The sequence below is a fragment of the Typopeltis vanoorti genome, chromosome 25 (genome assembly GCF_054136105.1).
Source record: "Typopeltis vanoorti isolate ZY-2024b chromosome 25, IOZ_Tvanoo_1.0, whole genome shotgun sequence".
In the NCBI taxonomy this organism is placed as follows: domain Eukaryota; kingdom Metazoa; phylum Arthropoda; class Arachnida; order Uropygi; family Thelyphonidae; genus Typopeltis; species Typopeltis vanoorti.
Window position 1 is genome coordinate 24480923 of NC_143573.1, and position 24697 is coordinate 24505619.

Sequence of the window (24697 nt, forward strand, 5' to 3'; positions counted from 1 at the left end):
TTAGCAATACATCCCTTGATCCTAAAGATTTTTTAAAATCAAATGAGATATATTTCAAATTTGGAATGTTCCTCTGTAATGTGAGAAGAACAATGGGACATTGTGCCCTTCGAGTGGAAAAGATCTAAGGTTCATTCTTGCCATATGTGAAATCTTTTTTTTTTTTTTTTTTTTTTTTTGTTGTTGTTTTTCCAATTCAAAGTGAGTTAGCTGATCTAATACAGAAGTAGTTGTTTTTTCCTGCTCCAAGAAAATCAGGGGGTTTCTTCCTGCATACAAGCAAATCAGCCAGAAAACAGCTGCAATTAACAAACAAAAATACTAAGTTGGGCAGTAGACAGCTTATTAAGAGGTGAGATAGTGAATTGTATAATGAGAGTAGCTTATCATGAAGAATTCTTGTAGGTATCATGTTATAAATAATAACAAAGTTGTTCATATTTACTTTCTTGAAACACAATACAGGTAACATTCTTTTCTTATTACATACAGGCATAAAAGTGAAGGAAATAGACCAATGTCTATTTTTTTTTTTTTTCTTTGGGTTCAAGTATACTTGCATATATCTTACCAGGAACACTCAGTAGGGATATACCTCTGTAATTCTCACATTCAGTTTTATTTCCCTTTTTATATATGGGTACTATGAGAGCTCTACTCCAATCATTGGGATTTCGTCCCTTTGTCCAGGCATTCTGAACTATGCAGTGCAGCCACTGTAAGACTTTTATACCACCATACTTCAGCATTTCTGGTCGAATATCATCTACTCCTGCTGCCTTTCCACATTTCAAGCCTTTGATGGATTTTTCTACTTCAAGTATGGATATGTATTCCTGAATGCATGCCTGGTCAGTGTTTTTTATCACTATGCTGTCATCACTGCTTGTTTCATTTAGCAGTTTTTCAAGGTAATTACTCCATACTTCAAGGATATCTTTTTCTCCCGTTTTCATGTCACCTTTATCATCTCCAATCCTTTTACAGCACTCTTAACTCCATTCCTAAGCTTCTTCAACAACCTCCAGAATATTCTGCCACCTTCTTGATATTTATTTTCTGTTCTTGCCAAAGTCCTCCCATGACTTTTGTTTAGCTTTCTTACATTTGTCTCTGTATTCTCTAAGAGCACAATCTTTTGATATGCTTTCTTCTTTTCCTTTACTGCCTCTTTAACTTCCTGTCCACCATGGAGTTCTAATTTTTCTATCCTTGCAGACAACTTCACCACATGCCTCTCTAGCTGAATCAATCAGGGTTTTCTTCAAGGCTTCTACTGAATCTCCAAGGTTCGGTTCCTGTTCTCAAACTCTATCATTTTTCCTTCAATAATCTTTGTGTATTTTAGTCTACAGTTCACATCTGAGAGCTGCTCAACTTTTATTCGCTTTAAAACTTTCTTACATGTCATTCTTTTCAATATGAAATTCTATTTTATCCTGCTCAAAACTAAATAGTGATCACTTCCAATTTCAAATCCTTTGTACACTCTGGTGTCCTGCACCAGGGAGAAAACATCACTATCAACAATAACATAGTCAATGAGACTTTTCTTATTCCTTGCCTCTTCTCTCATATGAATTTGTGCACATCTGTATGTTGGAACATGGTGTTAGTAATAACCAATCCACCTGAGCAGAAATCCAACAGGTATTTACCATTATTATTAGCTTTGCTCTTTTCTCCAAATTTTCCTAAAACATTTTTGTATGTCTGACAATCACTTCCTACTCTGCTATTTAGATCTCCAACAAGGACCAACTTTTCCTTTTTCATTGTGTCAGTTGCTTTTTCTAAAGCATCAAAAAATTCCTCCACTTCTACCTTAGTAGAACCTTCTGTGGGACCATAGGCACAAATGAGTCTCATTGTCCAGTTCCCCATTCTGATATTTCCCAAATCACTCTCCTTGACACTGCCTGCCATTCAAGAAGATGAGCCTCGTATTTTGTGTTGAATACTATGGCTACTCCTTCTTTTCATTGATTGTCATTGCCTGAATATAACATTTTGCATTTATTGCTCAAAAAGATCTCAACAGTTTTTGTCCTTTTTGTTTCAGTCACTCCTATTATGTCGATCTGGTATTTATCTAATTCCTCCACTAGCTCCATTTCTTTGCCATTCAGGATTCTTATGTTGATAGTACCGATCTTTAACTCTGGTGATGTTGAATTAGGGTATGTTTTCAGATTTACTGTTTAAAACATCATTATAATGTGTTATGGTAAAATGTATTCCAAACAGACAATTAGAGCATTGGTGAAAAACATAATTATTCAGGATTTGTTTACTGCAAGCTCATAAGGAATACTAATTAATGGTATACAAATATTAAAATGATTCAAATAAGATGAAAAATATGATTTTTTCCCCTAAAATGTTTATTTTTAGATTAAAAAAAAGAGAAAAATTAAAGTTTTTTATTTCTAGTAACTAAACACCAGTTTTTATTTGGAAAAACTATAACTCAACAATGTAGTTTGCACAGAATTTTTTCTTCATTTTCTCTGCATGAATATATCTTTGTAACACTGAATGGCATTCAGCAATGTTTGCTGAACCTTAATGCTTTGGTCCATGTTAGAATCAGCATCCATGAGAAAATCAGAAAATATTGCTTTATCTCCATAACTGTTTCATCATGTTCACATATCTATACTTGAAGTAGAAAAAGCCATCAAAGGCTTGAAACGTGGAAAGGCAGCAGGAGAAGATGATATTCGACCAGAAATGCTGAAGTATGGTGGCATAAGAGTCTTACAGTGGCTGCACTGCATAGTTCAGAAAGCCTGGACAGAGGGACAAATTCCCGACGATTGGAGTAGAGCTTTATATAAAAAGGGAAATAAAACTGAATGTGAGAATTATAGAGGTATTTCCCTACTGAGTGTTCCTGGCAAGATCTATGCAAGTATACTTGAGAAACTGTTGAGAAGAATTGTGGAAGAAAAGCTTGGTGAAGAACAAGCTGGATTCAGGCCAAATAGAGGCTGTCAGGATCAGATTTTCACTTTACGACAAATAGTCGAGAAAGCATGGGAATATAACAGAGATCTGTATTTAAGTTTTGTCGATTTGGAAAAGGCATATGACAAGGTGCCAAGAGAGAAGCTATTCAATACGCTACAGTTATATGGTGTCAATGGGGCATTATATCAAGCAATACGTAGTCTTTATTTGAGTTGTAAGTCAGCAGTTAGAAATGAAGGAAGTACAGGAAGATGGTTTAATGTTAAATCTGGTGTGAGACAAGGATGTACATTATCCCCTCTGTTATTCAATATCTATATGGATCACATTATGAAGGAGAGTGGTATTAAACATGATATCAAAATTGGAGATGTTAATGTCAGCTCTTTGCTTTATGTGGACGATGTTATACTTCTAAATAAATCCGCTACAAGTCTGCAAGATTCTCTGACTAAATTGAATAGCTGTTGTAATAGATATGGCATGAAGGTCAGCAATAAAAAGACAAAGACAATGAAAATGTCAACTGTGTTGTGAATGGAGAACCTGTGGAACAAGTGAAACATTTCAGCTACTTAGGCACGATTTTTACTGAAGATGGTAATTTAAATATAGAAATAGACAACAGAATCAGCAAAGCTGGTATGGTAGGAAGTGAGTTGAATAAATTCATATGGAATAAGGAGAGAAATTAGTCGGAACACTAAATTAGCTGTATACAAGACAGTGTTCAAACCAGTTTTAACTTATGGATCTGAGAGCTGGGTCAGAAGTAAAACACTTGACCAAAGACTAGAGACCGCAGATATGAGAGTCCTGAGAAAGATTATAGGCATGAACAGATGGCATCAATGGCAATATCATGTTAAAAACGAGGATATTAGGAAAGAACTTGACATTGTCAACATCCAAGAATGCGTTAGCAGAGCTAATCTCAGGTGGTATGGTGACTTAAACAGAATGGGCGAAGAAAGATTAGCAAAACAAGTGTTCTCTGCCAGGTTGGCGGGAAAACGACCCAGAGGAAGACCAAGTTATAGGTGGATTGATACTGTACAAAGTGCCTTAGATGATAGAAATATAAGATCTGATAATGTTGAAGCCTTGACAAGTAACAGACTGATTTGGAGGAAAATTGTAGATAGGAAGTTAGTAATGATGTAATTTTTTTCATGTAGTACTGTCATATCCTGTACACCCCTTGAGGGTACATGGCAGGAATTTGATGATGTTTCATCATCTAGATCACTTGAATGCAAGTCAATGTATTCACACATATTGTCAGAATCCAGTTTTAACTTGTGACTCAAAACTGGTGAAATCATTCCCACAATGCAGTAACATATTGTTACATCACTGCTAGCAGTGATATGTTCAGCCATAATTCATTAATGTTTTCAAAAGGATTTCTGATATTAAAATGTTTCCAAAGTACAATCAAAGTTATGGCCATCTCCTGTTCTTGCTTTTATGGCTTGAAAAACAATTTATCTCAAATAATAAGCCTTAAACATAGCAACGCCACCCTGATCCATTGGCTGCAATAATGATATGCTGGGTTGCAAGAAAAAGGATTTTAACATTATTAAGCAAGTCAGAAATAACAGCAGTTCTTTCTTTTAAGGTTACACAGTGGTCAGCATTCATAGTGAAGAATTTATGGATACACAACACACATGTTAGAATAATCACTTTACTTAAACTTTAGGAAAGTAACATTTGACGTTTCGACCTCTGTACTGAGGTCATCATCAGGAAAAATACATATAAGATAAGACCAAGCTCTCATCACTCCTTGTCTCAGTATCTCCCATAATGCAAAACACATCTCCTTGCGGATATGTATACTGCTATGCATTAAGGGAAGGGTCACCACCCAGACCGGTTTCGACCTTTGTTGAGGTCTTGTCAGTGAGAGGCAGACCCAAATGTGGAGATACTAAGGCAGAAGCAATAGGAGAGGTCATATTTACCTACAGCATCTCCACGTTTGGGTCTGCCTCCCACTGACGAGACCTCAATAAAGGTTGAAACCGGTCTGGGTAGTGACCCTTCCCTTAATGCATAGCAGTATACATATCTGCAAGGAGATGTGCTTTGCATTATGGGAGATACTGAGACAAGGAGTGATGAGAGCTTGGTCCGCCTTTGCTCAGAGTTGCCTGGTGTTGCACTACCTTACCTCAGTCCTGAAGATATTTTCAGGTGCAAACTTTGTTTTTGCTTACACTTGGATAAAGGATTAAACTAACATTTATTATGGACCTTGAGTTGTAGGAGCATTAACCTATCAGAGAATGAAATAAACTTTTGGAAATGAAATAAACATTTCTGGAAATTTCTTTACTTATTAATATTCCTACTCCATGTCAGTGAGTATTATTACTGCTTCGAGTAATACAGGGTCATATCATTGGAGCAGCATTTACCTGAGCCTGACTATCTTATTTCACTCAGTCCTAAAATTTGTATTTTTAGTCTTCTCATTTCTTCATTAACATTTCTCAGCTTTCCAGCTTCAAACATAGTTATAACATTCCATGTTAATATTTTAAATGGTTCACCAGAGATTCTTAGTACCCCTGTCCTATTTGAGGGATGCTGGGAACTCAGGGCCATTTTTCTTGTTGTGTTTGCCATGGTTGTTAGTTTGAGGCGGTTGAATGCAGTAGTTTCTGCTACTGCTTTCTGCATTGCAGTACTATGGCCATTAAGGAAGTTCTATCCATGTCCCTAGGTATCCAGTCTTGAACCATGCCAATGTCATTAATCTTCAGCCTCAAGATCATCAATAATTGCTCGCATGGAAGTTGATTCACCATATCTGGCTACTCTCTGCTGATAATTAATAACAAACAATATTTTCATTGTAATAATGCTGTATTAGCATTATATACACTATAAGAATATCATATCTGCAATGTGTCAATGCATTCTCTGACTGATATGTCTGTTTTGTGTGTGTGTGGGGGGGGGGGAGTATCTGGGCAAAGATCCTGCCATTTCAACTGAAGTTAACATGTCTTCAGCAACTGAAGAAATCTCATAAATTTTCTAATTTTTTAGAAATATTTAAAGCCAAGTATGTGTGACCAATCAACATGACTGTCTTTACCTTCTACAGAATTCTGAAATGTTAAGTTTACTTTACCGATTCTCTGCTTTCTCTTTCAGATAGGTTTTGGATATATAATACATATATTGTAATACAGTCTGTGAGTTTTTCTCATTAAGAGAAAAACAGACCAAAAGAGTGTTGTTGTTTTTTTCCATTTTCTCAATATATTTTTGTGTTTTATTATACACATGGCCTATAAATTTCTCTAAAGTTTTTTTTTTTTTGTTATCCTTGTTGATTAGAAATACTTACAGTATCCAGCGAGTATTTCTAATATAAATATGACTGCATATCTTCATATCACACGAAGGGAGGGAAAACAAAGAGTTGATGCTAAAAGATGCATTTTGGAAACACTAGTTGGACAAATTTTACTGCTTAAACAAGCCCAAGATATGCCACAACTGGATAGCAAATCCTATTTTGTACTAAACACAAGACCAAAATGTACCAAATATAAAGAAAATAGTATTTTCTTTGCATTTCAATTCTATCCTCTAAGTTTAACAAATTCTAGTGTAATTAGAATCCTGTTCTAAACTGACTTGTGCATTAATGAAAATTTTCTGTTTAGTTCTGTAAAATATAAAATCAACATTTAAACAGTTACCGGAATTGCTTCTTCCATTTTGTCTCCCATAAGGCGTCTTGCTGTTTCAAATCCCTCTCTTTCTCTTTTCATTTCTAAGCTCTTTAAGTCACCAAAATTTCGAATGTGATTCACATTAACTGCAGATGAAAAAAAACTAAAACCATGAGTTTAAGACTAGAGCAAATAATATTGATCTCAGCGTAATCAAATATTAAATATTTTAAATTCTATTTTTAATGTCTATTTATATAATGAATGGCAATAGCAGAAATATATTTCTGTTGACGAAAAAACATAGTTCACATGGAACCCCTGCTTCAATGAATGGTAACATTTTCCAGCCTTGAGAATGTTTTCAACATTTAGCAGTTAACAGCACAATGCTTTTGACAACAGGCTTTACTATACTGATATTTGTTCTGAACCAAAACCAGAAGGTTGCAAAACTACTGTAGGCAAATTTGCAAAATACTCTATCAAAATAAAATAAGGAAGAGGGAAAGAAGGCAAAATAGCTGAATGACAAGAGTCAGTGAGTTGTGTAAGTGGATGCAATGTCACTTTTTTTCTTTCAAAGAGAAAGGCTGTGTTCTGGGATCTCAGCTGCTTATCAATCTATATATCAACAATACAGATGAAGACTAGATGAAGAAAATATCAAACTGTTTATGGATGTGCTAAATCGGGAAATCGATTTCAGGAAACTGATGTACACAGCTACAAGAGGATTTGAATAGGTTAGTACTGTATGTAGATGAATAAGATTGCAATTTGGCTAGAAAAAATGGAATGAGATATACTGTGTTGGAAGAACTTCACTAGAGGCAGCAAGGGATCTGGGAATGTGTATAACACAACAGTACTGTGTAATGTTCAGGAGACACGTGTGAAGGTTATCCAGAAAACTATTAATGGTCAATCTGTGTGTTTGGATTTTAGAGAGGTTGACGAGGACTAGGATTCAGAATTTGGTTGATAATAGTATTATCTGTGATTCTCTATAATGTTTAGCATGGACTTGTAGGGAGAGGTCATGTTTTAGCAATCTTCTTATGTACTACAACAGGGTGATGAATTCACTGGATAAGGGAGATGCATATATAGTAGTATACTTGGAGTGATATACTGCTACATGACAAGCTGGATAAGTGGCTGTCAGATAAGTATCAGCAGGTTGTACATGGGAAAGGCTGTATATCCAAAAAGAGGAAGGCCACTAATGGAGTAATACAGGAGGGGTCTTTCTTGTGGTCAATATTGTTTAATTTGTATGTTAATTATACTGGGACAGACTATTCTGATAGTGTTTCCAGCTATGCATACACAGTACTGTTGTGTCATAGGTCTTGGGACCTCTCTTGTGTAGGGGTGATAAAAAAATATTTAAAAAAATAGACAAATAAACGTCATTCCTGGAAACAGTATCAGAATCATATGAACGAGTAAGTGAAAAGATTTTTAGCACAGAGAGAGAGAGAGAGAGCGAGAGATGAATAAGTAAAATGAGTTGCCAAAGTGAGTGATGATGGATGCTGATAGATGAGAGGAAGCAAAGAGGTTATGGTTCCCATGTGTAAGGCCTTGATCAGGCTACATATGGACTATTGTGTGCAGATTTGGCTGCCTAGTTTGGTCAGTTGTCTGCTGATGATGCAAAGTTTGGAAGAACTATGAGGAGCACAACAGATGCTGTAGCTTTGGAGGATGATATCAGCAGACTGTCAGTGGGCAAATGAGTGGAGCTATTGGTTTAATGTTACAAAGTGCAAGGTTTTGCAATTTGGTAAGCAAGATTAGGATGCAATTAAATATTGGGATGCTATGAAGTATACAATTAATGGAGAAATTTTGAAGGAGATGGAAGAAATGAGAGATCTGGGTGTAATGGTGAACACAGTTTGAAGTAGAGGAATCACATTGCAATACTGTAAAAACATCACCATGGATTGCAGCAATGGTGAGGAGGACCTTGACATGTAGAAGCAAAGAGTTAGGGTTCCTTTGTATAAGGCTTTGCTCAGGACACATATTGAGTACTGTGTGCAGATTTGGTCATCTGGTTTTCAAATGGATGAGGATATATTAGGGAGGGTACAGGTTCACAAAGTTGGTTTCAGGTCTATGAAATATGGGATATGTGGACAGATCGAGAGAATGTATCTTGCAGAGCCTTGTGAATAGAAGGAGAGGGGACATGATTGAGAAGTATAAATTGGTAAGAACTTGTTACCAGATTAACACAGAGGAAATTTTTCATAGAGACGAGGGAGGCAAAAACAGAACAAGAGGCCATCCCTGGAAACTATATAAGGATGGTGAGCAGGTTCTTTTGTGTAGAGTGGTAGGTGAGTGGAATGCATCATCTGAAAATGTGGTGAGTGCAGAAACTGTGAATAGGCACAGTTCAGTGATCTTTTTACATGAGCATGCATACTTCTTGCAATGAGTATTTTGACTCCATAATGATAATAGTAATGGAAAGGAAAATGACAAACAGGAATAAAGAGATGAAAAATCTGTATACAAGGCACTAAACAGCAAAAACATCCAGATTCTCAGATTCTGCACACAGATCTGTGTGATAAGAGAGAGATCATGCAGAGAGGAATGATAAGAATAATTCACAATACCGGAATCCTTTCTTTTAGTGTTACATGGTGATCAGCATTCATTTTTGAAATTATGGATTCTACAACCATGTTAGAATAACTCTTTTTATTATCCCGACGTTTCGATCTTCATATCAAGATCATCTGGAGCATACATAAATATACAAGACAAGCTGTGTTACATTTCAAACTGTAAGCTAGAGAAACAATGATTTGATCACATGCTACTCACTGGCATGGCCTCTAGTGAAAAAAAAAAAAAAATTACATCAAGCTAATTTAATTTTTAGTTACATGAATAAATATTCTTGCTTACAGATGGTTTTCCTTCCAGTAACAGTGATATCCTATTTCTATTATCACAATTGTTATTCTTGATTTAAAAAAAATTAAAAAAAAAAATTAAAAAAAAAATTTATAAATTACAACATGAATAAACTTTCTTATAGATTTTAACAGTGATGTTCTATTTTTCAGTATTAAAGTTGTTATTATGGATTTAGGATCCTGGATTTTCTAGTCCTGTTTATAGTTGTTCTTAAAGAGGAAGGATTCATGGGACAAATATATGCCTTCCATATATATGGGATTTTTAGACCATCATTATTGTTTAGATTGGGGTGGTTTATAATGATCTCACAAGCTTCCTTAAATTTGTGTTCATACCATGTTTTAGTGTGATGTAGACAACTAGTGCTTTTCCAGTCAATTCTATGTAAGGTGTTCAAGAGCATGATCAGAAAGGCCAGCTTCACCATAATTATTATATTTGATGTGTCGTTTATGTTCTTTTTGTCTGATCACTTGATTGATAGCCTGACTTATCACTTAGCCAAAAATTTAGCGGCAACACTCAAGGAGTTGATAGGTCATTCCCCCTCCTATATCAAAAACACACAACACTTCATAAACATCATCAAAGACATTACATTAGAAAAAGACGATCTATTAGTCAGTTTGGACATCTCTGCCCTCTTTACGAATGTCCCAATCAATGACACGATTCTTCTTTTACAGAACAAATTTCCTCCAGATATCATGGCGTTCTTTCCGCATGTATTACATTCTGGTTATTTTGTTTGGCAAAATGCTTTCCACTTACAAAAAGAAGGCACAGCTATGGGCTCGCCATTATCCCCCCCGATTGCTAACTTTTATATGGAACATTTTGAACAACTTGCTCTAGGTTCCTCTCCTTTAAAACCCAAAGTTTGGCTCAGATACATATAGTTCACAACTGAGATTGAAAAAAAAATCACACTGCCGTTTCTAGATACACTTGTCACGTCTTCCCTCGGGCAATCTTTCCTTCACTGTTTACCGGAAACCAACACATACTGGCCAATATGTACACATAAACTTCTACAACCACTCAACACAAAAAAATAGGTGTCATCAATACCCTAAAAAACAGGACTCTGAAGATCTGCTCCAGTGAACAGGCACTGAAAAACGAATTTAAAGTGATCAGTAATACATTTCAAAAAAATGGATACAGTCAAAACACTATTAACAAAATTCTCTACAAGACCTCAATAAAAAACAAAGACAAAACCAGGCTACAGTAAAACTATAACCATTCCCTACATTAAAGGGACATCAGACAAAATAAACAGAGTACTACAAAAATACAACCTCAAAGCCACCTTTAAACCTCCTGCAAAATTAAAAAGCTTACTCAACTCATCCAAAGACCCTCTCCCTCCGCTGGCCCACCCTGGAGTATACTGCACCTGCAACATACCATACACAGGAGAAACAGGACACACAATTCTGATCAGACAAAAAGAACATAAACGACACATCAAATATAATAATTATGGTAAAGCTGGTCTTTCTGATCATGCTCTGAACACCTTACATAGAATTGACTGGAAAAGCACTAGTTGTCTACATCACACTAAAACATTGTACGAACACAAATTTAAGGAAGCTTGTGAGATCATTATCAACCACCCCAATCTAAACAATAATGATGGTCTAAAAATCCCATATATATGGAAGGCATATATTTGTCCCATGAATCCTTCCTCTCTAAGAACAACTATAAACAGGACTAGAAAATCCAGGATCCTAAATCCATAACAACAACTTTAATACTGAAAAATAGAATATCACTGTTAAAATCTATAAGAAAGTTTATTCATGTTGTAATTTATAATTTTTTTTTTTTAAAATCAAAAATAACAATTGTAATAATAGAAATAGGACATCACTGTTACTGGAAGGAAAACCATCAGTAAGCAAGAATATTTATTCATGTAACCAAAAATTAAATTAGCTTGATGTAATTTTTTATTTTATTTTTATTTCCCACTAGAGGTCATGCCAGTGAGTAGCATGTGATCAAATCATTGTTTCTCTAGGTTACAGTTTGAAATGTCTTGTATATTTATGTATGCTCCAGATGATCATCTTGATATGAAGATCAAAACGTCGGGATAATAAAAAGAGTTATTCTAACACGGTTGTAGAATCCATAATTTTAAAAATGAACACAATACTGGAATATTGAGTATAAAGACTACATTAAGGATATTTACTCTGAAGAGCTTGACAGATGGGTGGAGAAGAGGAGGAGATATGACTTAACACATGCAAGTTCATGATAGGAGCTTATTAGATATATAAGAAAGGTGCAGCACAAATGGGATAATGAACAGGTGTTAATGACAATGCCTGGAAACAGTATTAGAATTATATGAGTAAGGAAGTGAAAAAGATTTTTTTACACAGAGAGAGAGAGGTGAAATGGGTTGCCAGAGTGGGTGATGGATGCTCAAATGCCTAAGCAGTACAAATTTTAGAGACTGAACAATTTAAACATGGAAAGAGATAATAAAATAATCAAAACTAGTGTGGTAGAGAGCAAGCAGAAATCAGAAAAACTGGAGGGATGGAGAGGTGGCATTAATGACACAGCCATATTAAAAATGAAAATGTTTATTTTCATGAACTAGTTAATAGAAGATATTAGAAAGTAACTTGATACTGTCAGAATTAAAGAATGTGTGAGCAGAACTAATCTGAGGTGGTATGGATACTTAAGCAGAATGGGAAAAGAAAGGTCTGACCTAAAGAAAAACCAATATCCACATAGATGAATTGAAATTAGCTGACAACATTGGAGACTTAATAAATAACAAATTAATTTGGAAGAAAATGGTTGATAAGAAGCCAGTACTAATGTAAACTAATTAAGTTTACATTAGTACTCGCTTCATACACTACCCTGGACTTTTTCTTAACCTCTTTCCAAATATACTGTTGATGTTAGCTCTTCTCTTGAGAACTCAAATCATAATCTTGCACCAGTTTACTTTCCTGCAGAATATCCTTCTCTGAGGCATTTTCAGTCTCATATCTTTTGATACAGTGATGCAAAATGATTAGCACTCTGATTACTGTTTTTGAGTCAAATGGAGGTAAAGGAATTTGTCTGCATCCACTCAAAACTTCTGAACATACCTCCAACAAGTGTGCCAACTTTGATATATTTGGAACTTTGGTGTACCACCAAGTGGTCAGTGTACTCACTCTCCAACCACCAGGTTGCAGGTTCAAATCCTGCCATAGGCATGGATGTTTGTGATTTTCTTCAAGTGGATATAAAATTCATCACACTGTGTGAGACCACTATCCTGCTTCTTGGAGGCCTGAAGTGGCTTTAAAAGTTCCATGTTTGATCGGTAGAGCAGGGTTTCTGGACTATGTAAAAAATAAATAAAAATATACGATAATAAAATTAATAAAATTAAAAAAAAAAAATTAGCCCACTCATGGTACTAATTGCTATAATCCTATAGTATTGAGGTATTATATGCTTACCTTTTTGAGGTATTATATCTTATTGAGGTATTATATGCTTACCTATTATATGTATTATATATAATACATGAAGGGTATTATATACCCTTCATGAGTGGAAATCACATAAAAAAATATAATACAAACACCAGTGACTGGGGGATAAAAATTCCTGCTTTTTGCAGCCAGTCTGAAAAAACTACAAAACACTAACAAAAGTATACTGGATGAAGCACCTGTCCTTCCATGCTTGTACCTTTTCTGATATCCAGATAGTACCATCAAGACATGATGTTAGCAAGGTAATTGTCCAAAAGATAAAGTTGACCTGACATCATCCTTCTCCACCAACTCATGTACAGATGATCAAGCCAAATCACTTTTTACTTGCATGCTTCCTATGGTCTGTGATCAGAAAGAATTCTGAAGAATTCTTAAAAGCATGGATATCAACTATTCTGTTCCTAATGGCATTACTGCAATCGTGCTCTAGAATTAGTAGCCATCTTACATCCTCTATTTACAGTCTTTCATACTGGCATCTACTCTATAGCATGAAAGCAAGCCTTCATCAGCCTAATTCATAAACCAGAGTGGAAAATCATTTGTCAAACAGTCATCCCTTTGCATTTCTCTTATTTCTCTCAAAAATAATGAGCAAAGGTAATCAACATCAAACTTTTGTATATTTTGAAGTTTAACGACTAATTAGCAACCAATATGTTTCCATAGCCATCCACTATCACTCTGTGCAATCAGGTCACTACTTTCCTCTTTTTTGAAGAGGAAGCTGGTAACACCTGATTCACCACATGAATAACTTACTCTCTTCAGATTTTTCCCACTAATGCCAAAGTATCTCAAGGCTCAGTACTTTTGCCCATATCCTCTCTCATTAATCTCAACTCGTATTCATAGTTTTCCTGATGACAGTATACTCCATTTCTCTTCTTCATTTAATAAACCTTGTAGTGTATCAATGTTCCTTGCTTTAAGAGTCTCCTTTTTATTCTTCAATGGACTGAAGACAACATAGTGAACTTCAATGGTACTAGAATACAATTCTCTCTTATCTTGAAAAACTTCCATCTCTAGCTTTTCTGGACAAGCACATCACATTCATAGCTTTCTAAGAAACATGGTACACTTTTCCTCTCAATACATTAACTTTTCACCTGTACAAATGTTAACACTATATAAATCCCAAACCAAAAAAATAAAATAAAATAATAACAATAAAAATAAAATAAAAAATAAAATAATAATAAATAAATAAATAATTTATGCAATTAGAAATTACAAGTTTCCTAACTATTGGAACAGAAAATCCATCACCATGATTAAAATATGCATGATGTAATTAATGCTTTCTTTTGGGCTTCCTCTGAACCACAGAAATGTTCCATAGAAATGCCACGTTATGCGAGACTCAAATCACATAGAAAAAGTAGGGTTAGGTTCCAAAGCGTTTTTTTAAAAGATTAAATAAACAATGATATATCCAACAAAAAAAATATTTTTATTTAATTCAGGTAATTCAAGTAAGTTAAGAAAACAAATACATAGTATAAAATTATAAAAAATTATAAATTGTACGTAAACTTTATTGCACATAATGCATAAATGTTTTTTAGGGGATGTTTTTAAAGGATTAAACTAAATTTATTATATTCTAACCAAGTGAAAAATAAACTTTCAGCATAAATGTTTTAGGCAAAATAAAGTATATTTTAATTGTCATCACTCTCTTCAAAACTAACATTTCGAAGATGTTCATTATTTACGAGTGGTGGGACGTCGTCATCACTTGAAATCTCTTGGACATCATTTGTATAATTCTCATTGCATACGTCGGCTGGTTTAGTTATCGAGAAGTTGGTAATAAAACCTTGCTTATCACTATGCTGCACTTTTTTTTATTAAGTTCATAATACGGAGCTAAACAAATATTCAACTGTTTCGTGAATTTCGCTCCATTGAGAGATCATTATCCATAAAATAACTTTCTTGCTAAGTTCAATCCTTCTGCTAATTTCTTTAAACTGAATTCTTTAACGGATTCATCAAAATCAGAATCTTCGGGCAGAACTTTCCCCACCATTTGGTTCGACGTCATCTATTAATTGTACCAGTTCCTTCTCATTTAAATCTATTTCGCCATCAATTAATTCACTAATTTCGTTTTCAACCATATTGCAAAAGCACTCCAAGTGGCCATAATAAAATTAGTTTAATCCTTTATCCAAGTGTGAGCAAACAAAGTTTGCGCCTGAAGTATCTTCAGGACTAGGGTAAGGTGATACAACACCAGGGCAACTCGTTGCAAAGGTGGAGAAAGCTACCAACACTCCTATCTCAGTATCTCCTATAATGCAAAACACATCTCCATGCGGATATGTCTAATGTTATGCATTAAGGGAAGGGCCACTACCCAGACTAGTTTCGACCTTTATTGAGGTCTCTTCAGTGGGAGCTAGGCCTGGCTCCCACTGAAGAGACCTCAATAAAGGTCGAAACTAGTCTGGGTAGTGGCCCTTCCCTTAATGCATAACATTAGACATATCCGCATGGAGATGTGTTTTGCATTATAGGAGATACTGAGATAGGAGTGTTGGTAGCTTTCTCCACCTTTGCAACGAGTTGCCCTGGTGTTGTATCACCTTACCCTAGTCCTGAAGATACTTCAGGCGCAAACTTTGTTTGCTCACACTTGGATAAAGGATTAAACTAATTTTATTATACTCTAACCAAGTGAAAAATAAACTTTCAACATCTTTCTCTAAATCCAGAGTAATTTATTAAAAAAGGGTGGCACACCATTTGGCAACTCCTATAGGTAGAGATGATCTGCTAATGCTTCTGCCTGGTATCTCCACTAGGGCCTGGCTCCCACTGAAGAGACCTCAATAAAGGTCGAAACTAGTCTGGGTAGTGGCCCTTCCCTTAATGCATAACATTAGACATATCCGCATGGAGATGTGTTTTGCATTATAGGAGATACTGAGATAGGAGTGTTGGTAGCTTTCTCCACCTTTGCAACGAGTTGCCCTGGTGTTGTATCACCTTACCCTAGTCCTGAAGATACTTCAGGCGCAAACTTTGTTTGCTCACACTTGGATAAAGGATTAAACTAATTTTATTATACTCTAACCAAGTGAAAAATAAACTTTCAACTCCAAGTGGCCATTACTATAAAAATAAATTTTTTTACATAAAAAAAGCATTACATATTGTACGTAACTCACCAGAAAATAAAGTGTTCAGCTTGAGATTAACACACTTATGATTTTTAATGTGCTTTCCTGGCCAAAATGAAGACAATTTTCAACAATAAACACTTTATATGGTAAGCAATTGACGTACATGTGTGCTAAAGAGTATTTCCGTTAATATAAATTCGCTACTTACAACTACATGCACGATGACAAAAGCACTGCCATTTTCTTCATAAGACAGAAGGCATCCCACTACGGAGAAGTCAAACTTTTTAACACAGCTATCTCAGGGAAATTCAGCACCAAATATCTAGGTATTCAACTAGATAACCGTCTCAACTTTAACTCTCACATTGATTATGCCAGCAGCAAGTCAAACTCTGCAATTAGGCAACTTTACTTTCTTCTCAACCAAAGAAGCTGTGTCAACACTGAAAACAAACTACAGATCTACAAAGCAATCATTAGACCCACATTAACTTATGGATCTCTGGCTAGGGGTCACACCTCCCCTAGCAACATCAAAAAGCTACAGGTCATCCAGAACAAATGTCTCCGTATGATATTCAATGCTCCGTGATTTGTTAGGAATACTCTCCTCCACCGAGACGCTGACATTCTGGATATTCTCATGTTTCTCCGTGATACTGCCATTACATATAAAAGCAGCTATTCATCCCAATCAACTCATTCGAGAGTCATTTAACTACGATGAAAGTGATAGGTGGAAATTCGAAAGCGGCCCTACTCATCGGTACAGACGCTCCCACACTGCCCTAAAATGGGTGAGCCAGGTGCTCAATAAACTCTCATTACTTTAAGCCACTTTTCATAGGGATGAAGGGATTATAATCCATGGGATTGGGGTCAATCCAGCCACAAAAGTTATAAGTTATAACATGCGCGATATGGACAGACGCAAATTTGACAAAGAAAAAATTTGTTTTTTTTAAGTCATGCATTGAAAAATATATGAAAAGATAAAGGGTTACTACAGTTTGTAGACCGTCTTATATCGAAACGTTGTATAAGTACCGCGTTCAACAAGAGATACTACAATTTGTAGACCACGCTATATCGAAACCGCGTTGTATAAGTAACGCATTATACGAGGGTTACCTGTATTTGAAAATGCTTTGATGTAGCAAATGAGAGTTATCAAAAGAAGCCTAAAGGCTGGTCTGAACTTCATGTTGGACAAATGCGCGATATGGGCAGATGCAAATTTGATGAAGAAAAAATGTGTTTTTTAAGTCGCTTACGTGACTGAAACAGGAAAAGATACAGGACATGATAAACACCTGAATGTCAACAACAGGTTAAGCTTTTCTTTAAGAGAGAACAGCAGTTTAAAAGAATATACAAGATTTTGTTTTCAGTTTGAAGATGGCAATGAGTTAAAACTTCCTGAGAACCTCCGCAACATTTTAGAGGTATCTCTCGTACAGCTTTGACAGATACAGAGGAGAAATAGTCATAACCTTTTAAATAACATTATTCATTAGACCATGGAACAATTAAAAAAATAAAGTCATTTCATGCCAAACCTGGGAGCTATGGTCTACCACAGATCACAAATTAGGTTGTTTTTGAGGCCAACAATCAATTTTTGACAGTGGTACTTAAAGGAGAATAGAATTTCTATCCAACATTAGATGGAGAAACAAATAGTTCATCTTTAATTATTTTTTCTTATGTCTATTACAACTGTTTACACTACTATTTGATTGTTAGTATTTCTAGCATGTATTTCTGCTTTAAAGATGCTGGTTTGACAACAATATTTGTAGCACCTAAAATAATTGTCTTATTTTGTTCTTTCTATGTTGTCTTTCTATTTTGGGATGAAATTTATCAACAAAAAGGATTCGTGACATATACTTTCTGGATGCTGATTTCAAACGTGAAATAGTTCTCTTTCTTACATTAGTCTACCAAAAATTCACTTTCTCCAGATGCTACATGTATCAGCTCCTCTGCATTGTCATCCATCCCAAAAATACAGGGCACATGCATTTTTGAAGAAGCACTTTTCTAACAGAAAATCTCAGCTGTCAGCAAACAATGCCCTTAAACAGTGACTCAAAAAATTCTGAACTGTTCTTCTCCACATTCCAAATAAAAGTAAAATCTGTATGATCATTATTTTGTTTGAGAGATGCCTTTTCTGAATGTGTTATGTTCCAAGGTATTCTCAGAAAGTTTCACCTCACTGTTGCTTCATTACTGCTATTACGTTTATCAAGTCCCATGTTCTTGTAACATATCCTACCTCAGTCAAATACTGTTCAGCTGAGTACCTAATCTTTTAACATTAACTATACAGCTAATTTACACCTTACAACTGTAGTGTTTTGAAGAGCTTTCCTCTTAACACCTTGTCATATGCCTTTTCTAGATCAACAAAATTTAAATACAAATCCTTTGTATATTCCCAAGATTTCTCAACTATTTGTCTTAAAGTGAAAATCTGTTCCTGACAACTTATATTTGGTCTGAATTCAGCTTGTTCTTCATCAAGCTTTCCTTCTACAATTTTTCTTAGCCATTTCTCAAGTATACTTGCATAAATCTTAGGCAGAAATGCTCAGTAGGAAAATACCTCTGTAATTCTTACATTCAGTTTTATTTCCCTTTTTATAAATGGGTACTATGAGAGCTCTACTCCCATCATCTGGAATTCAATCCTCTGACCAGGCCTTCTGAATTATGCAGTGCAGCCACTATAAAACTTTTATACCTCCATATTTCAGCATTTCTTGTCAAATTTCATCAACTCCAGCTGCCCTTTCCTTTCCATATTTTAGGTTTTTGATAGAAAGTAGATAGCTTTTTCTACTTCACGTATGGATATGTATATTCCTGACTGCATTGCTGTTTTCTATCACCATGCTGAAACTTCTATCATTTAGCAGTCTTTCAAAGTAATTACTCCATGCATCTAGAATATCTTTATCTTCAGTTTTCATGTCACCACTCACCTTTATCATCTCTGATTCCTTTTACAGTACTCTTTTCTCCATTTTTTTTTCAAATGTTTTTCAATAGCCTCCAAATATTTTGCCACTTTCCCGATATTTATTTTCCACGTTCTTACCAAATCTTCCCATGACTTTTATTTAGCTAGTTTTACAGTGCTTCACTTTCTTACATTTTTCTCTGTATTCTCATTGAGTGCAAGCTGACTTACAAGCTTGCCAGGAACTTTCAATATGCTTTCTTCTTTTCCTGAGGTTGTCTTCTTACAAACAAACTCATCATATGTCTCTCCGGATAAATCAATCAATCAATGTTTCCTTCAGGGTTTTTCCACTGAATCTCCAATGTTTGGTTCTTGTTTTCAAACTCTTATTTTTTCTCGAATGATGTTTGTGCATGAGTCTACACAGTTCATCTCTGAAAGCTGCTCAACTGTGATTCATTTTAAAACTTTCTTACACACTCTTCTTTTCAATATGAAATTCAATTTTATCCTGCTCAAAACTAAAGTTTTGAACAGGATAAAACTTTTTTTTTTAACTAAAAAAAAAACACTTAATCTTTTAAATTCCTAAATAGTGTTCTAATTTTTAGCTTGCAGTATTTACCTGGCTAAAAACTATAACACTATTAAGCTGCATTAAAGAGATGACCATGGTTGTAATTAGTTGTGTTTGGATGCTATTGTTTACTTATTTTTATACAGTGATGATGTTTTGAGATACTCAAAATGAAATATCCATTTTGGTTTCTTTAGTTAAATATTCTAAGTTTTCACTGTAGTCACTTCCCCCATTCCACAGATATTTCATTAGTTTTCATTTATTAAAACAGTAAGCAATTTAGTTCTGTTTTAAAAAAAATTGTAAACAGAATACTAATATATTAATATTACTAACCTCTTTCTGCTTCATCTAATTCAAAATAATAGGTATGTCTAAGATTACTCTCCTCTGCCCATTTTACAGATTTCTTTGGACCTTTTCTCTTTCCATGAGACAAAATTGATTGCAAATGACCAGGTTCTAGTGGTGGTGGTGATTTTGCTGACCACACTCCTAATAGCAAAAAATTTCTTGGTTAACAGCAAATAAAAACAGAAAAGTAATTCAGTTAGAAATAATGTTGAGTCACAAACAGCTATAACCTTTCTTACAACTAATAACAAACATGAAAAAAATAAATAATCATTAGCAAAAAATTTTCCTTTTCATTAAGTAACATGCACTACTAATGCAAGGCACAGGAACAAAACAGAATGAAAAACTGCTGCGAAATTAGAGATATGAGAGTGAAATGTTTATAATGCTCAGTAGGGGTTGCTTAAGGATCAAAGCCAAATAATTAGGGCTTCTGACCTAATGTCCAATCCTGACCTGGAAATGTGTGCATCCCATTAGTAGATATCTACTGGATAATACTGAATGAGCAAGGATGGGCTGGTAATTTGGGATTAGCTGACCAAACTGTACTCTCTATTGGCTTAGCTTAAATCACAAATGCATATGATGGTATAACATTATGAGATTTCATGCTGGCTGGGGCAACTCTCAGTTAAACAAGGCCTGCCGTGGTTTTTGCCTTGGAACTATGGCAAACAGTTAAAAGAGCTAATGCAACATCTAGAAGAAGAAGAATAAACCCAGCATCTGAAGATAGGAACCATCAATATAAGGAATATTAATGGAAAAAAAACTAAACTTGCAGAAGAATTGGAAAAGTACCACATGGACATAATTGGCATTACCGAGACAACGAAGACAAAAACAGGTGATATTTTACTAAATTATAAGCTGTTAAATTCAGAAAAGTTATCAAAAAAAGGAAAGAGTAGCGATAACATTCAACACCAAACATCAAGATAAATTTTATGATTGGTAGGCAGTTTAAAGTAGAGTTATGTGAGCAAACTTTAAAGTAGGAAAATGGATGATGAAACTTATTTGTGCTTGTGGTCCCACAGAAGGTTCTTCTAAGGAAGAAATGGAAGAATTTTTTGAAAATGTGGTACTTGTTAAAGATCTAAACAGCAGAGTAGAAAATGAATCCCACCAGTCTTATAAGAACATCCTAGGAAAATTTGGAGAAAAGTTCAAAGCTAATATAATAGTAAGTATTTGATGCATTTCTACTCATGACATGGACTAGTCATTACTAATGCCATGTTCCAACATGAAGATGTGCACAAGTTCATGTGGAGAGAAGACACAAAAAAATAAGAAAAGCTTCACTTCATTGACTACATTGTTGATAGTGATATCTTCATGCTGGTTCAGGATAAAAGAGTGTACAGAGGATTTGAAACTGGAAGTGACAACTACTTAGTGCTGAGCAGGATAAAAATGGATATTATATTGAAAAGAACAGTAAGAAAGTTTTACAAATATTCAAATTGAACGGCTTTTACAGGTAAACTGTAGACTCAATGATAAAAACATCATGGAATAAAATTCAAAGCAGTTTTAAAACAGAAACCAAACCTTGGAGTCTCAGTGGCAAACCCTGAAGAAGACATTGATTGATTCAGCTAGGGAGGTATGTGGTAAAGTTGTCTGTAAGGATAGAAAAATAAGAACCTTATGGTGGACACAAGAAGTTAAAGATGCAGTTCTGGAAAAAAATGAAGAAAACATTAACAAAAGCTCCTAGCAAATAAGCCAGCAGATTCACTAAAAGAATACAGAGAAAAATGTAAGAGAGCTAAGCTATGTAAAAGTAGCTAAACAAAAATTATGCAAAGATTTTGGTAAGAATACAGAAGATAAATATTAGGCAAGTGGCAATATGTTATGGAGTCTATTTCTAAGCTTTTTCAATAGACTCCATAACATATTGCCACTTGCCTGATATTTGAAAAATTACTATAAAAGGAATCAAAAATGATAAAGGTGACATGAAAACTGAAGCCTGGAGTAATTATTTTAAAAGACTGTTACACAAAATAGGCAGTGACAAAACAGCAGTAGAATATTTTCAAGAGGAATGCAAAGAGGAGAACATATTAATATTTGAGGCAGAAAAAGTTATCAAAAATTTAAAATGCGGAAAGGCAGATGGAACAGATAATATTTGACAAGAAATACTCAAATGTGGAGGTATAAAAGTTTTGCAAGTTAGGCTACATTGCATAATTCAGAGAGCTTAGTCAGAAGGGTAAATTCCAGATAACTGGAGTAGAGCTCTAATAGTTCCCATCTAAAAAAAAGGGAAAAAAGCTAAATGTGAGAATTACAGAGGAATTTCTCTACCAAGTGTTCAAGGTAAGATTTATGCAAGAATACTTGAAAACAAGTTGTGTAAGAGAAACTGGGAGAAGAACAAGCTGGGTTCAGATAAAACAGAGCTTGTCAGGATCAGATTTTCACTTCACGAGAAATAGGTGAGAAATCTTGGGAACATGATAAGTCAGGATCTGTAGTTAAGTTTTGTGGATCTGGAAAAGGCATACAATGAGGTGTCCAGGGAAAAGCTTTTCCAAAACACTACAATTATACAGGGCAAATGAAACATTATACAGTTCAATACACAGTATATATACGTTTTAAGTCAGCTGTTAGAACTGAAGAAAATACAAGAAGATCATTTGACATAAAATCAGGACTGATATTAGAATTTGGCATGCCAAACTTAGTTCTTTGCTTTATGAAGATGATGTACTCCTAAACATATCTAGTGCAAGTCTTCAGGATTTGTTAAATAACAGCTGTAACAAATTTAGCATGAAAATCAACAATAAAAATACCAAAACTATGAAAAGCAAAAACTTTTGGATACATCAGCTGCATTTTAAATGGAGAATCTGTAGAACAAGGAAAATATTCAGCTATTTAGGTACAGTTTTTAGTGAAGATGGAAAGTTACATATGAAAACAGACAAGAGAATAAGCAAAGCTGGTATGGTGGGTAGCCAGCTGAATAAATTTATATGGAATATAAGCGAAATTAGTCAAAACAGCAACCTAGCAGTATACATGACAGTGTTCAAACCAGTTTTGAGTTATGGATCTGAGAGTTGGGCTAGAATCATATTATAAATAAAGATATTAGAAAGGAATATGACATTGTTAGCATTCAAGAATGTGTAAGCAGAGTGGGTGAGGGAAGGTGTGAAAAACAGGTGTTTTGATGCCAAGAAAGAGACCCAGAGGAAGACCAAGTTCTATGTGGATTGATTCAGTGAGAAGTGCCTTAGAAGCACAAAATGTTAGTTATGACAATATTAGAGTGCTAACCAGTAATAGACTAATTTGGAGGAAAATTGTGGATAAGAGATTAACAATAATGTAAACATAATCATGTAGTGCCATTATAGTGCAATCATGTAGCCTAAACATCCCTTGAGAATGATGAATTTTTTTTGCTAGCAGCATGATTCTATGGGAAACATTAATAGATTATAATCTTTGTTTCAGTGAGTCCTCTCTTATGACAGAACTTAATCATATACACCACACCTTCTTATCTAATAGCTACAGTTCCCACAGCATCAAAAATACACTCTTCCCCAATCCTCAACCTTTTCTTCAGAAAGGTTTTAGTAATGCTATCATCACCCCCATATCCAAAGCACATCAGGAAAAAAAAAAAATAGCCAGATTTAAAGAAATACAATCTCTGCACAGCTTTCAAGCCCCCACTGAAAGCTTTAGATCAGCTTCCTCTTCTCTCTTTCTCCATACCTGGAGTATATAAAGTGCGCTGTTCCTGCAAGTTGGCCTACCATGGAGAGACAGAAAGATCAGCTAACATCCACATGGAAAAACACAAAAAATACATCTGCAGTCATGGTTATGGTCAACTTGTTTATACTTTGAACCTTGCAGACTATGCCTTAGACATGACTCATAGAATCAACTGGAAAACGATCACCATGCTTGATCTCAGTAAATTTAGAAGCCAAAGACTTTTTTTGGAATCTGCAGCTGCTCTCAGATATAAGCCTAATTTAAATAAATATGTTTGCATTAAATTTTCCAAAATACGGGAAACACTAGTACTTCAAGATCAGAGTTTATATCCTAGGTCACCAACATGTGTCCACAAAGAGCCTCCCACCTAGTTTGGACTCTAGTCTTCCACATGCTTCACTTAGTTTTGTGTTGCCTTTGTGTATGTGTGTGATATGAGTGTCATATTATACTCCCTGATGATTCCTCAGTGATAGATGAAATACTCAAAGAATTAAATAATATTTTAAATCCTTTCTCAGTGCTGTTTCACTCCATTAAGCCTCATGAGCATTAGTGAAATAGAAATATTCTGAGCCTATGAAGATGTCACGTTTGACAAATACTAAATGTTTATATAAATTATGCTACTGGTAATTCAAATATATTTAGTACTTCATGTTAGAGGTTTAATGGAATATTAACAGCACTGAGAAAGAATTAAAACTAATTTTAAT

At 34.8% G+C, this 24697-nt stretch overlaps 1 protein-coding gene across 3 annotated transcripts in view; it reads right to left on the reverse strand.

Annotated features, from left to right (window-relative positions):
• LOC150092606 (serine/threonine-protein phosphatase 1 regulatory subunit 10-like) overlaps positions 1-24697 on the reverse strand; it is a 447296-nt gene that overhangs the window by 50875 nt on the left and 371724 nt on the right. For all 3 annotated transcript variants that reach the window (XM_090414736.1, XM_090414735.1, XM_090414737.1), the window contains 2 exons: positions 20193-20351; positions 6702-6820 (listed from right to left, as the gene is read on the reverse strand). In XM_090414736.1, coding sequence (XP_090270862.1) covers positions 6702-6820; positions 20193-20351 — 278 coding nt within the window. The remainder of the gene's footprint in view (positions 1-6701; positions 6821-20192; positions 20352-24697) is intronic.